The sequence below is a fragment of the Vanderwaltozyma polyspora genome, genomic scaffold, assembly GCF_000150035.1.
Source record: "Vanderwaltozyma polyspora DSM 70294 KpolScaffold440 genomic scaffold, whole genome shotgun sequence".
Lineage (NCBI taxonomy): Eukaryota > Fungi > Ascomycota > Saccharomycetes > Saccharomycetales > Saccharomycetaceae > Vanderwaltozyma > Vanderwaltozyma polyspora.
In genome coordinates, this window is record NW_001834595.1 from 1 (window position 1) to 15,221 (window position 15,221).

Below are 15,221 nucleotides of genomic sequence, written 5' to 3' on the forward strand. Positions count from 1 at the left end.
TATAACATAATGGAATTGTGTCTGTGGTTGTCTTGAGTTACCTACCTTCCCATTGTAGTCACCAAGTTATCTAGAGTTTAGTTGAAACTGGTACCAAACCGCTCTAGTGTCTGTCTAACAGAAAATTATAAGAATTATCAAGATCTTGATAAAAGTGGTATTGGCGGGAGATAGAGTAGTTGGGAATACTTTGGAAAGATGTGTCCCTTTTATACTTTTCTGAAACCAAGCTATTTTATTATTTTTGTGTATTGTGTTTTTGTGTCATTAAATTAATTAGCGCAATATTATTGTTATTGTTATTGTTATTGCTAGTGTTGTTATCTGGGCATCTTGGAATCTTGAATGATCAGTCTTTCTTTGATGGTCACAGTGGGGAATAGAAGATAAGACTGTCATGACACACCCAGAGGAAGTGGAGGAGAACGAGAGAGAAAAAGAAAAGAAAAAAGACTGGATCGCCTGAAACGTCACGACCGCCAGACTGAGAATGACAATAAGGTGACTTTTCCCTAATTTGTTTGAATAAACAAAAATAAAAAAATAAAAAAAAGACACCTGAATTCCCCGTAAATAGTTACAATCCCCGGCCATCAGGACACTTACCCGGCTCACGAGCTGCTGCTTTCCCTTCACTTTCTCATATCGCTTTTTTCCATTCCATCACGTGCACGCTGTCCAATCATATGTTCTCACATGGAGTCTCCTCCAGCATGTTACCCTGCCCCTCTCAAAATGGATGCTAGTTTTTGTTTCTTCGACAAATTTGCGATATCCCTCCGCCATTTCTCTTGGAAAATTGGAAACTTTTTTTTTCCTACCTCACTTACTCTGCTACTTTCTGCTTAGACCTCTTTATATATTATACTATACTATACTATACCATACCATACTATTGTATATTGTATTTTGTATTTTGTATTTTGTATTTTGTATTTTGTATTTTGTATTTTGTATTTTGTATTTTGTATTTTGTATGTATTATTGCTAGAGAAAAATTAAATCTAGCTCAATAACTAATCGACAAACTACCTTCGTTAGTGTTTCTCTCCTTATAATTATTGTGATTTTAAAGTGTTTTTATAATGGTTAAAGGTTGACATTTGTTAAGCATTGATTATATATATTTTTCACTTTGTTGTATATTGTAGTTAGTTCCTAGATTGACGTTTTTAAAGAAAGTTTTTTCAATTCTGTTATCCTTGTTTTTACTTACTAAAGAACAAGTTTGAAAATATATAAAACTAATTTGAAAGAAAAAATAATTGTTGGATTATGTTCAGATCTATAGTGGCCAAGCGTGGTTTATCCACTTTGATTCCTCCAAAGGTGGTTTCTCCAAAGAACTTAACTGGTGCATCCAATGCTAAGCGTATTGAACAAGTTGTCAAGTTCTACCAATCTTTACCACAAGGTAAAGCTGTTCAACAACAGCCAAGTGGTGTCATTGGTAGATACAAGGCTAAATTTTTTGATGGTGACAACGCTAGTGGTAAACCAATCTTACATCTAGCTTTGGCTGTTTTGACTTTAGGTTACACTATGGAATACTATTTCCATTTAAGACATCATAAGCATGATGAACATCATTGATTTTAAGTTAATATTGAAAAGAGAAAACAATTGAAAAACACCAAGATATAATCATAATCATACATGAACTTGGTGTTATCATATATAATTATTTTTTTTTATTATTATTACTATTACTATTACTATTACTATTACTATTATTAACGTTTACCGTGCTTCCCTCCCCTCCACTTCTCAAGATGACATGGATATACCAATTTTTTTGTTATTAGTACCGTTTGGTCATGAAACATTAAAGTGTATATATATGGTCCATCCTCCATCTTATTTCAATTTACTTCAAAGAAATCAAAGAATTTTATATATTCTACCCTTTCCAAATATTCGATCATTTAGGGCTAATTTATAATGGTCACATGTTGACTGTGTAAGTGTGCTTGTTTAATCCATTTTATTATTTATCCTCACCATAAATTTAATATAATTAGCACATTTATACTATCTACTATATATGTATACATTTCTATATCTACCTATATAAATCTATCTATATATATCAACATTAACCATTGCTCTTCATATTACATTCTTAACCTGATTTAACCTAAAAATAATAATTGAGTAACCGTATTATATATCTATTATTAGATGCTTTTATTCTTCAAATCGATTTCGAACCTATAATTTCTTAAAACGGAAAAAATTCGAAATTTCAATTTTTCGATGGAAAATTTCAAAAAATTCCTGATCTATAAATGTATCAGGTAAGAAATGGGTTAAATAATTCTTAATTTAAAACAATGGTGTATTTGAAAACAGATGGTCCTTTAGTTAATTAATAGGGTTGCTGGCTAGTGTAATTTACTCTTTGAGGGGTAGTATCAGATCAAGTTAATTTACAATTCATTAAAATAAAACAAAACATATCGAATTTTTATGACTGCAGGATCAGATATCTATATATATATATAGAACGAGTGCGATATTTGATTTGGACTAGCAGAGATTGGAATTAGGATTCATAACAAAAGATACCTTAATTCAAGGAAGACTTCATTCTTCCGTCTCATATCTCATATAGTGGCTTTGATTTACGCTACTACAAAACACGAAGATTGTTGACACTTAATTTCAAATAGGGGAACAAAAGGCAAAGTTTGATTTTATCGAAATACTTTTTAGTAGTTGTAACTATATCTTTACATATCATATACTTTCCCCTATCCATATTACATTGTTGTTGTTGTTTTTAGCCTTTTAGGAAAGTGAAATTGTACTTATAATAAAACTGTGACAGTCATGGCAAATATAGATTCTAACTTGCCAGAATGTGTCAGGTGTAATGAATTAATTGTGACAGGACATGCTTATGAGTTGGGTGATGATAGATGGCACACACATTGTTTCTCGTGTTATAGATGTGAAAAACCATTGAGTTGTGATTCAGATTTCTTGGTACTGGGAAATGGTACTCTAATCTGTTTCGATTGCTCAGACTCGTGTAAAAAATGTGGTAAAAAAATTGATGATTTGGCTATCATCCTTTCTTCATCAAATGAAGCGTATTGTTCTGACTGTTTTAAATGTTGTAAATGTGGTAATAATATAGAAGATTTGCGGTATGCAAGAACAAAAAAGGGTTTGTTCTGTTTAGTGTGTCATGAAAAGTTACTAATGAAACGAAAAAATGTACGACGAAAGAAAGAGAAGGATGAAAAAAGAATTACCCAGTTTACCTCAGACAGTAAAGCAAGGTAAAACGAGTCCTATTACGTCTATTCCGGAAGAAAATGATATTAGTTCTTTTACTGAAAGTGAAATTTCGCAACCTTCAAGAACCACTACATCCTCGTTGGTAAGGTCATCTACAATGAATGGATTACAATCATTAACGAATTATAATGTTATACCTCCTTCAAACGATACATCTGTGACAAAAACCCCAGAAAAAAGTACAGATATAAAAGATTCTGTATCTATCGAAGATATGTTGGATATAACTTTGGAAAATGATGATAACACAGATTCTAGTTTGATGAATACATCATTGGCTCCAAATTCCAAAATGTTACTGAATAAAACTCCATTAAAGAATACCTCATCGGGCTCATCAGATAGAAATTCTGTCATGTCTAATATGGATATTGAAAGTAAATCATATAATTCAAACGAAGGCAGTGAGATTGTTTCATCTCCAAATTCTAAAACTCCAAAATCTGACGCAACCGATGAATTCATTTTAAAATTTGGAAGTCCGATTGCATTTAACAATTCGGATCCAATATCAGACTCAAACCCTGTGCATAACAAAGACGTGCCTTTGACTGACAGAGATGTCAATATTAGAAACTCGCCTATCCTGAACCCTGATATATCTCCAAAGAAGCCTCTTCGTCCTCTTTCATTTTACGATCACTCTTCTAATAACAATAGTAATCCATTACAAAAAATATCAAATTCAACTTCAACTTCAACTTCTAATGCAAATGCAACTTCTAATACAAATGTAAATTTAAGTTCAACTACAAATTCTTTGAAAAGATCTTTATCGTGGAAAGCAAAAATTATAACAAGCACGAAGGCAAAATCATCTAGCATATTAGATCCAAACCAGCAAATTCAAAAGGGTGAATATTCTACCATGGCAAAACCATTGACACCTCCTTTTGTAATTAAAGAATCAAATAAACCAACAGATATCCTTCAATCAAATAACGCTATTGTAAACAATTCCCCAATTGAGCCTGCATTACAACCATCATCTGCATCACTTCAAAGAAATGCTTCTATATCCAGTAGTATCGATTCAAGAAACAATTCGATAATGTCAGGGAAGGAACAAATTGCTGTTAATAGATCTTTATCTAAAAATAAAGAACGAAACAAAAATTCATCTGCATCGAATTTAAACAATGTCTCTAGATCTTCTAGTACATCTAATTATACTTCAAACCATAAAACCAAAGGAAATGAAGGAAATAATGTTACAATGAAACCTAACAATATCATACATCCTCATGAGAATAATTCACGTAGTGACAGCAGTCAATCTATAAAAACGATTAGTTCCTTGAATAAGACTCAGCATTTACTTGATATCAATATCCAAGAATCAGAGTTCAGATTAAAGAAACTTCAACTACAAATTAAGGAACTTGAAGAAACAAAACTTCAGTTGAGAAAAGATGTAGAAAGTCTTCAATCTGCTAAAGATAATCTTCTTTCAGACACAAGACCGGTAATTCATGAAGGATTACCGTCTGGAACATCTCTCTCATCTCAAACAGACGATGAATCTGGGTCAAAAACTTCAGGTTACACTTCAACTGCAAGTATTGCTAGAATTGCAGCAAAGCCTAAGTTTTGGAAAATTTTTAGCGGTGGTAAACAATTGGCACCTCAATCCAAAACTCAAACAGAAATAAGTGGTGGTATAACTCCTATTTCTATGGTAGCAACGAATATTAATTCTAGGAATAAAATTGAAATATCTAACCCAATGCTACAGAACATATCAGAGGATGGCGATTTAAATCTTCAAACGACGCATATGAAGAACTTTGATATTAAACAGTTAAATCCAGATTTTGATAGAGGTGAGATTTTATTTGGTTCTTCTTTGGTATCGAGATGTGAATTTGAAGCGAGGAAAATACCAAATTTGATTGCCATTTGTATTAGATTCATTGAAGAAGACGAATTTAACTTAAGAACTGAGGGTATTTATAGAAAATCTGGTTCCAAATTACTAATTGAAAGTATCAAATCAGAATTCTCATTGATAGAATCAGAGCCAACTGTGAAGCTACAGGAATTGATGGCAGAGGATATTCATGCAGTTGCTGGTACTTTGAAGTTTTACTTACGAAATTTGCCAGATCCTGTTTTAACCTTCGACATATATGATTCTCTGATAAATCTTGTTAGAGATAAAAGTTTGCTATCGGAATTACCCCTTGCAAAATTATCATCTAATCTACGGAACAATCCACTGTTCAACTACGTTTTTAGTTCAATAATTAAGATATTGAATCAATTGCCAGCAGAACATTATGGGCTATTAAGGGATTTATCGAAACATATCATCAAAATCTCAAAGTATAGTGAATCTAATTTAATGACATTGCATAACTTGTCATTAGTCTTTGCGCCAGGTTTGATAAGAGATTATGATGGTTCAAGAGATATTGTTGATATGGCTGAAAGAAACTACGTTGTTGAATTCATTCTACATAATAATCAATCATTATTTGATTGAAAAATAGACATTTAAAGCATAAAACCCAGGTATATTTTTTTAAATATATCAAATTAGGGTATATATAATTATAATTCTAAACTTAATATATATTAATGACATTATTCTAATTTTTACTAATATTCTAAATTATATCTAATGGATAATTAAATCAACTATGATCTTCTCTAGTAATTGTCAAATATTGAACACTCGATACTTGGAAACTTAGTAACCTGGGTCACAAAATATTGGAGTTTGTGTTATACATTATATACTTGTTTTATTATAATTGAATATTTGCTGGTATTAACTGTTAGGTATCCGTTTTTCTAATAAAGTTAAACTTACTATCTATATACTGAATATTTCTAATTTATTTCATTTGTGATAAATAATCTTGATAGCCTATCGTTTCTAAACGGTCAGCTTTTTCTAGAACTTCTGCTTCTTGCTTTAGAAGGAATGATTGCATCTTTTCATAATAAATTGTATCAAATGAACCTAGCATTCTTATAGCAAGTAAAGCCGCATTGGTACTGTTATTAATTGCAACAGTTGCGACAGGTACGCCTCTTGGCATTTGGACAATCGAATGTAAAGAATCAACGCCGTCTAAAGTGGAGCCCTTAACAGGAACACCTATTACTGGAAGTGGTGTCATGGCTGCCACCATACCAGGAAGATGTGCAGCACCACCTGCGCCTGCAATAATTGTTTTAATACCACGCTTTCCTGCTTCAATAGCATATTTACTCATTCTATGTGGAGTTCTGTGAGCAGAAACTATAGTAACTTCAAATGGGACATCAAAATCTTGCAAAACTTTACATGCTGCAGACATAACTGGGAGATCAGAATCAGAACCCATTATAATGCCAACTAAGGGTTTTCTTCCCTTCAAAAATTGTTCATCAGATATTGAAAGTTTAGAAGAGTTACCCAAGATATAATTCAATTTCCTTTCACAATCTTCCATGGAAGATGACACCATTACTATGTGTCCAACTTTTCTCTTTGGTTTTGATTCTTTACCATATAGATACACAGAAGCATTAGGAGTTTCCAATGCACGTTTACAAGTTTCTAATTCTTTATCTTTAACTCCTTTATCGCCAATAACATTTAGCATTATTGCATTAGTCATTGAAGTCTCAAGGGATGTAAAATATTTTGGCATAGGTAGATCCAAAATAGATCTCAGATGGGCTTCGAACTGTGAGGTGACACATGCATCGATTGTATAGTGGCCTGAATTATGAGGTCTTGGTGCAATTTCGTTAATGTAAAGATCACCAGATGACAAATAAAACATTTCTACCCCAAATATACCTGCACCTGTAAAAGTTTGAATAGCATTTTCGGCTAAAAGTTTAGCTTTCAACTGAATTGAATCAGGGATTCTTGCAGGAGCGTAGACCAAATGGCATATATTGTCTTCATGAACAGTTTCTACAGTTGGATAAGAGAAGATATCTCCATTTGAGGAACGAACTACCATCACTGCTAATTCTTTCACGAATGGACACCATTTTTCTGCATATAAAGGTCTATCGGATAAGAATTGTAAAGCATTGTCTATATCATCTTTTGATTTAACAACGAAGTTTCCACGTCCATCATAAGCTAAAGTTCTTGACTTTAACATATATGGATAACCAATTGACTCCCCAATTCTTGATAAAGTTTGAGAATCTGAAGATTCTACTGCCAAACTTTCAATAACATCAATATTGTTATCAATTAAATGTTTCTTTTGTAAATATTTATCTTGAATCAATTTAATTGTGTTTGGAGAAGGATAAATTTTTAAATTTGGGAATTTTTCAGTTAAACTAAACAAAGTGTTTACGTCAACATGTTCAATTTCAACAGTTAAGACATCACATTTTGAAGCCAATTTCTCTATATCCTTAGGGTTGTTAAACGAACCATCGATGTGTTCTGTGGAGTTTGAGATCTGTTTTGCAGGAGAATTGTTACCTTGCTCTAAAATTATAGTTTTAACATTTAATCTATTGGCAGACTCTAATAGCATACGGCCCAATTGGCCACCACCCAAAATACCAATAGTCTTTGAATCCATGATTTTTCAAGATTTCTTTTATTTGTTCTCTACCCTAAATGTCGATATCTAAGATATATATATGATCTATATCCTCTTATTTGGTGATCTCTATCGATTTTTTTGCTTTTGGAACTAGAGAAATCTCCCAATTGTGTTTTGCAATGTATATAGCAAATATAGATTTTAAATAAGAGAGTTCCAGTAATATATATACTCTTGAAGTTGCATATTCTATTTAACAATGAAAGAAAAAATGTCTGTAGTCATCTCAGCATTATTAGTTGAAGTCACTTAATTAATTAGAAGTTCATTTAACTTTTTCCAAAAGTTTAGTAAGAACCAGGCCTTCTCTACGTATTTTTCTAAAAGTGGAAAGAGTCAAATACAAAAGGTCAAGAAAATTAGGAAGAGCGAAAGAGAAAAAAAATGTGGTAAAGTGATGAACTGCCATCACGTGATTCCATTTGTATTAACATTTAGTATTTCATACTTCATATTATTAAAGTATATTTGGAAAGATCAATTAGTAGGTTAACAGATTGAGTTTCAAATTGATCAATTCTTGTCCCTCTGCTTGAGTATAATTTATGTGCTTTTATAGAAATCTCGTCGAACTATCCATAAATTATTAAGAGTACTCTATTTTATATGATAATACGTTCATCCATGTTGTATGGATGTCAATCTTTTAGTAATGTTGGCTGTGTATAGACATGTTCTTTCGTTTCATTATTAATTTCTTTAATTTGGTGTTTTCTATTCCTTTGGGAAGGTCACTATTAAGAGTTTGGTTCCTAGTGTAGATTTCCCATTGAGGTAACAGGTCGTCAGGGAAGAATGTGACACAAAAAAAACAAGAAGAGATTGGTTAGGTTTATTTGTTTGTTCCTTTTATTTTTGGCTGTTTCTTCGTTGGTGTCGTGGACTTTTACAAGTTTCGAAGTGAGGCAAAACCAAAAAAAAAAAAAAGAAAATATGGCACCCTTTTTTTCCTAACTTGAAATGTACGTTTTTTTTATAACTCCGCGAATTTCAAAATTACAAACGAAATCCAGAGAAATATAAAATGTTGAGTCGGGACTCTTTCCTAACTAGGAAATGGCATATTGTCAAGTTCGAATTTCGTTTTAATTTCGAAGTGGATTGAAGGAGGATTAGTTTGACGGTTAATAATGGTTAGTGACGGTACTTAAAGGGGACTACCCATTGGTTTGTATATCTACTGTAACAGTAATCCCTCTTTTTACATCATCTTTATATTAATTCGATAATAAATAGAAATTGATCAAACAGTAAAAAAAAAGTTTAAATGAATGACCATCAACAACTTAAGTGGCTATTGTAGTTATGTATTTATTTCTGATTTTAATTAAATTTTGTTTGAAATTTTGGCTATTATAAAAACTGACAAGATATTTCTCAAAATTCTGAAGTATTCTTGCAAAATTCTGAATCTTTTACCCCAGGTTATATAAATTTACGTCGTTCATAAACATATATATATATAATATACCTTAGCTCTTATCAGGTTACATCTTTGTAATTCTAAAGTTGATTCCTTCTAATATAGTCCCTTCTTATTGTAAAATTCTATTGAAAAGGAGAATATAAAAAAATATCCCAACCATGACGACACCTGCTCTAAATGTTAACAAAGATGACGGTTATCCAAAAATTCCATTAGGTGAGTATTTGGTGAGAAGATTATTATCCATTGGTAGTAAATCTGCTTTTGGTGTGCCAGGAGATTTTAATTTACCTTTGTTAGAATTTTTATATAATAAAGATGGTGACGAAATTATTAATTGGATTGGTTGCTGTAACGAATTAAATGCAAGTTACGCGGCTGACGGTTATTCTAGATATACCAATAAAATCGGTTGTTTAATAACGACGTATGGTGTGGGTGAGCTAAGTGCCATAAATGGTATAACTGGTTCATATGCTGAAAATATTAAAATATTACATATAGTTGGTGTAGCTCCGACTTTCATATCTGAAGATGAAAATTTAAAATACAAAAATCTTCATCACTTAATTCCAGATAAAGAATTCCCTAATATTAATTCTCCGAATTTTAAAATTTACTATCAAATGGTTAAAGATAAAATATCATGTGCTTCAGAATATTTGACTGATATTGAAACTTCTTGTGATAAAATTGATGATGTTATAGTTCAAATCTTTAAACATTCGAAGCCTGGCTATATTTTTATTCCTTCCGATTTTTCAAATAAATTGGTGTCATCAAAAAATTTGATTAATGTGCCATCTATCAACCTCAGTGACTGTTTAAATAAAACTCCCATGGAAAAAATTGATAATTTGACAAATGAAATCATCGATTTAATCGGTAACTCTCAAAGCCCTGCTATTATTGGTGATGTCTTAACCGATAGGTTTGGATGTACCAAATTATTGAATGATTTTATTCAAATGACAAAATTTTGGAATTTTTCTACCATGATGGGGAAATCTGTTATTGATGAATCAGGTCAAGCTTATATGGGTACATATATTGGTTTGGGTGGCTTAACTACTGTTTACAATAAAATATTAAAATGTGATATTTTTTTAATTTTTGGTCTTGAAATGAACGAAATGAACTCGGGAAATTATTCTTTTAAGTTTCCTAAAGGTTCACAAATAATTGAAATCAATCCTAATTATTTAAAAATCACTAAATGTCATGATACCGAGAACCAAATTGTCGATTTCTATCCAAATGTATCCATGACACACATTTTGGAAGGTTTAATTGCCAAAGTCAATATTCATGACGCCAACACTAATTATGATAAATCAGTAAAATCTTATGATACAAGTGAATTAGTTTTACCTCTACAACAAGAGGATGAAGAAAAAATCACGCAAGTTCATTTGCAGAGGGAGCTTCCAAATTTTTTAAATCCAGGAGATGTCTTAGTTTGTGAAACCGGTTCCTTCCAATTTGCTGTACAAGATTTCAAATTTCCATCAAATTTGAAATATATTTCACAGGGTTTCTACTTATCAATTGGTATGGCGTTACCAGCAGCATTAGGTGTGGGTATTGCAATGAAAGACTATCCAAAGTTTCATCTAAATGATCACTCTCTGGCTCGTAATTATACTCCTAGATTGATCTTATTGGAAGGTGATGGTGCTGCTCAAATGACAGTTCAAGAATTAACTACTATGTTAAGACATAAAATCCCAATGGAGATATTTTTATGGAATAACAACGGTTACACTGTTGAAAGAGCGATTGAAGGTCCATTTAGATCTTATAATGATATTATGCCTTGGAATTGGACCAAGTTACTAAACGTTTTGGGAGATCCAAATAATGAATTCAATAGATGTGTTACTATCGATAAAAAGTCACAATTGTCAGAAAAATTTAAAGAGTTGAAAGAGGGGAAGGATAATAATTGTATCCAATTGATTGAAGTACAATTAGACACTCATGATATACCTAGGCAACTTGATTTCATGGTTCAGGAAATGACGTTTAAGAAAAAGAGCTCTTCAACGACAGAAAAAAAAGTTAAATAGTTCTTATAAAAAATGAACTATTAAAGTACATATGTGTAAATAGGTATTATTCTTATTTTTGATTTAGTAATCTATGGTATTAAATATTAAAAACTAATTAATTAAAAATCGTAATATATAAGATGAAGTCTTTTTGAAAAATAATATGACCAGCAATTATGTTACTAAATATTAATGTTGTATCTTCTCAATTGTAATTAAAGTATACCCGACGAATCAAAACTCATCACGTCCTGTCTGAAATTTCAAGATTCATAAATTCATCTTCTCTTTCAGCAATTAATGATAATTCTCTCATCAAGTCAGTTCTATTAATATGTGACGATTTTTTAACTTCATTCTCCTTCTTATTAGTATCTCCTACCAGTGTAGAATTAAACTCTATCTTTGCATTCGAATAAGCATTCTTTATTTCTGTAGTCGATGATTTTTCTAATAATAGCTCACCTAGAGCATTCTTATTCATACAATAAAGTATTTGTATAGATAGTTTTCTACAGGAGTTAACCAAATTTTCGAGTTCTATGCCATTTGTTGGCGTATTAGATTGTGACGTATTTGGTGTAATTCTAGGACCACCAGAATTTGTGTTAGGAGTTCTAGGGATAGGTGATGCAATTATTGGACTCGAATTAGGTGTTATAATTTTACTATGTTCTTCATTTTTAGAAGAATGAGATGCTGACATTACGTGGCTTGCTGAAACACCTGCTGTAGGATTTGAATTTATTGGGAATAACTTTTTAAATGAAAGAGATCTAGGAAGTTTTGCTTTACCGCCTATAGATGGCCTACGAGACCATCTTGACGAATTGGTAAACAAATCAATGTTTGAAGAACAATTGGGTTCAAAAAATAATGGTATAATGAATAATGGTAAAACATTTGAATTAATAAAAACTTCAATCCATGAGCTACTCAAAAGTTTTACTCTATTCTCCATATCTGCATATATATTATTTTGAGAAAGTGGTTCCATTGATCTCTCCAAGTCATTGGCAGAAAAATCATGCCTTTGTAAATTAAAGTTATCAAAAATCTTCAGAGAGGGAAGGTTATATATAAGATTTAAAAACCTTTCCATATTACTTCTATTGTATGATATATCGTGATAGAGCTTTTTTAGAATTTGTTTAATGTTCGTCAGCTGTATTATGATAGTTTGAAAAGGAAGAATGTCATTTGAATATAGTAATTCAATCGATTCATGCAAATTTATTATTAATTCGATTAGGTATAATGAGGAATATTCAAAAAATACTGGAAATAAAATTAGGTCCTTATAGATTGCCATATACTCATCTTGGAGGGAAATTGAGTTTGAGGACGTTTTTGTTTTTCTGCGTAATAATTCTACAAGTTGTAATAAGTTGACTTTCTTGAATACGCTAGTTATAGTAGATGTATTGTAATCCCTGTCATCAGTTAATAGGAATTTTACACATCTTAGCAGCAAACTATTTCTTTGATGAGAAAGTTTTGAAGTATTTATTATCACATCTGCTGGTTTTAGCAATATTTTTCTTATAGAAAGAGAACCATTTCTTTGTAGTGGTCTATTTTTTAACTGTAAGTCTGCTTTTTCTTTTTCGATGACTTCAATTGAATCATACAAGGTTTCTGTATCGAGATCATAGTAACAATCCCATAGATTTTGTTGATATTTAAAAATCGGGTTTGCAACACCAATGATTGCAAATTTATTTGAAATATTACCTGATTTATCGTTCAAATATTTCCTTAAAGCATCGACCATTGATATGTCCATGTATGGGAAAATTAAAATAGAATTCTGTTTATAATATGTTGTGGCATCGCAATCAAAACATGAGTTAACATAATTTGAAAGAACCAAAATAAAATGGGAAAGCTCATCTTTTGAGAAAGTAGTTGAATTTATTATTAACCTCCATGAAAAGTTCTGTAATGTCAATTTATTAATAAATGGGTAAAACTTTGACAAGAATCTCAAAATTTTCTGGTTATAAATAATATAAGAACCCAAGGAATCATCTGCGATAATAGGAATTCTTAATTGTTGATTTAAGATGTCTTTATTTAAAAAATTTGACCTGAAATTAGTAAATCGATATGTGATATACTTATTTTCATATGATATTTTATTACCAAAATGGTCATTTGTAAATAATCTTTTAATTTTGAAAATCTTCTTAAATTCTTCATTATTTGGGTTCAAAACTTTCGATTGATATTTTTCTTCTATAATTGAACCTAAAATCAATTGGGCATACTTCTTGGAATGAATTTTATTAATCAATGATAAATCCAAACTATTAATCATTTTAAAACAATCGATTAAAATATTTAATGAATTTTGAGAGTTATTCATGTACTGGACTAATAATTTTGATAGTACTGGTCTAAATATACTGAAAATTTTTAAAGTTGTCCCCAGGGAAATAGATTTTATAACCGCACCACGATCATTATTCTTATCGATAACGGTATTGACAACATTGATAAAATATAAAGTATCTATATCATCCAAATTATCATTTTCATCTTTTGCATCGGTAAAAATTTCAGAATCTATATATTCACTATCATCATCCCCATCTCCATCTTCATTTTCTTCATCATCATTATCATCATTATCGTTCTTTTGAACTTCAGTTTTAATATTACTTGGTTTGAAAAGTTGGTATAATTTGGTGCTGGTATTGTAATATAACATGAAGACAGTGAAATCTTTCTTCCCTGGAGTATATTCTACATTATTAGGAATCATTAAACTCGCTAAATTTATAGTACTATCCAAACTATGAGCACCATGAAGAGAAGAAGGAAATCCAGGGATACTGTTAGGATATTGAAATTTTACCTTTGGCCCCAGTTTGTTATCAAACTCAGCAGATAAAATAAAATGAACATTATCTCTTCTCAGGGTCCGATCCTCTACCAAAGCAGAGCTAACACCATTGGCCACACCATTTAATTTCTTAATTTTATTACTGGTATTGATGTTGTCTTTATTGTTATTGTTATTGTTATTGTTATTGTTACTCTTTGTATTACCATTATTAACTATAGAACTTTTAGGCGTGGTGGGTCTATCGGTATCCACTAAATGGTACGGTCCTTTCAACATATCAATGAAGGACAAAAAGCTCCAGCTCTCCACAGTAGCCTACAGTTCCTATTCCAGATGCTTGTAGTGTAGGTTTAGAAGTTTTTAAAGACCAATTTCAACATCTTTATTGGCAAAGCCTTCTAATATGATAACCAGTAACTTAATATTTACTTGATGCGTTCCTATTAAAATTGCACTGAACATTTAAAAGTTGGGAAAAGCATCACCTCGTTCGTAGTGATGATATAAAGGGACGGAGACGTCGGTTACCCGGTGTGTATATATACTGACATCACGTGATCCATGTGGGCTTCTGGTTCCTACTTCCCTAGTAGTTGATTATTGATACACAGGTATACATACCATACTTGTGCAGATCCAACACATGCTTGACAAGTATCGCAACAGCCGTCTTTCCCCTTCCTGCTCCATTGGAAGCCGACAGTACAGTTACAAGCAAGACACAACTTAGAATAGAATAAATTAAGATATTGAAAAGAGCAAGACAAACATACAAAACACTTATTCCACTATTTGCTCATTCTCTGTCATTGACAAATACCAATTGGACTCAATATAAAACTCACAGACACTCCATTCCATCGACCTCTATTAAGATTGAAGCCTTTCCTCCTCAAAGACCCCACATTCTCTGTCACCATCATCATGCTTCAACAACCTCCTTCACCCCCCCCCCCTCCCCCTCCCCCCCAAGAGTATCGATTCCCATTGCAACCTGGTCCTCTTCATCTTCA

General features: G+C 31.6%; 4 protein-coding genes and 1 further gene across 4 annotated transcripts, besides 2 other annotated features; 3 read left to right on the forward strand and 2 right to left on the reverse strand.

The window, feature by feature from the left end:
- Nucleotides 1-1,275: 1,275 nt before the first annotated feature.
- On the forward strand, nucleotides 1,276-1,593 carry ATP17 (F1F0 ATP synthase subunit f; the record flags this gene model as incomplete). The annotated part of the gene is made up of 1 exon (XM_001642963.1): nucleotides 1,276-1,593. The coding sequence occupies one exon, from the start codon at nucleotides 1,276-1,278 to the stop codon at nucleotides 1,591-1,593; it is 318 nt and encodes a 105-aa protein (XP_001643013.1).
- A 1,239-nt stretch (nucleotides 1,594-2,832) lies between these two features.
- Nucleotides 2,833-3,288: a sequence feature (similar to hypothetical protein; correction of possible frameshift sequencing error~similar to Saccharomyces cerevisiae RGA2 (YDR379W) and RGA1 (YOR127W)).
- Kpol_440p2 lies at nucleotides 2,833-5,791 on the forward strand (the record flags this gene model as incomplete).
- Nucleotides 3,290-5,791: a sequence feature (similar to hypothetical protein; correction of possible frameshift sequencing error~similar to Saccharomyces cerevisiae RGA2 (YDR379W) and RGA1 (YOR127W)).
- A 355-nt stretch (nucleotides 5,792-6,146) lies between these two features.
- On the reverse strand, nucleotides 6,147-7,856 carry ADE2 (phosphoribosylaminoimidazole carboxylase ADE2; the record flags this gene model as incomplete). The annotated part of the gene is made up of 1 exon (XM_001642964.1): nucleotides 6,147-7,856. One exon carries the CDS (start codon nucleotides 7,854-7,856, stop codon nucleotides 6,147-6,149), a length of 1,710 nt encoding a protein of 569 aa, XP_001643014.1.
- A 1,608-nt stretch (nucleotides 7,857-9,464) lies between these two features.
- On the forward strand, nucleotides 9,465-11,375 carry Kpol_440p4 (uncharacterized protein; the record flags this gene model as incomplete). The annotated part of the gene is made up of 1 exon (XM_001642965.1): nucleotides 9,465-11,375. One exon carries the CDS (start codon nucleotides 9,465-9,467, stop codon nucleotides 11,373-11,375), a length of 1,911 nt encoding a protein of 636 aa, XP_001643015.1.
- A 226-nt stretch (nucleotides 11,376-11,601) lies between these two features.
- AFI1 (Afi1p) lies at nucleotides 11,602-14,484 on the reverse strand (the record flags this gene model as incomplete). The annotated part of the gene is made up of 1 exon (XM_001642966.1): nucleotides 11,602-14,484. The coding sequence occupies one exon, from the start codon at nucleotides 14,482-14,484 to the stop codon at nucleotides 11,602-11,604; it is 2,883 nt and encodes a 960-aa protein (XP_001643016.1).
- Nucleotides 14,485-15,221: the final 737 nt, after the last annotated feature.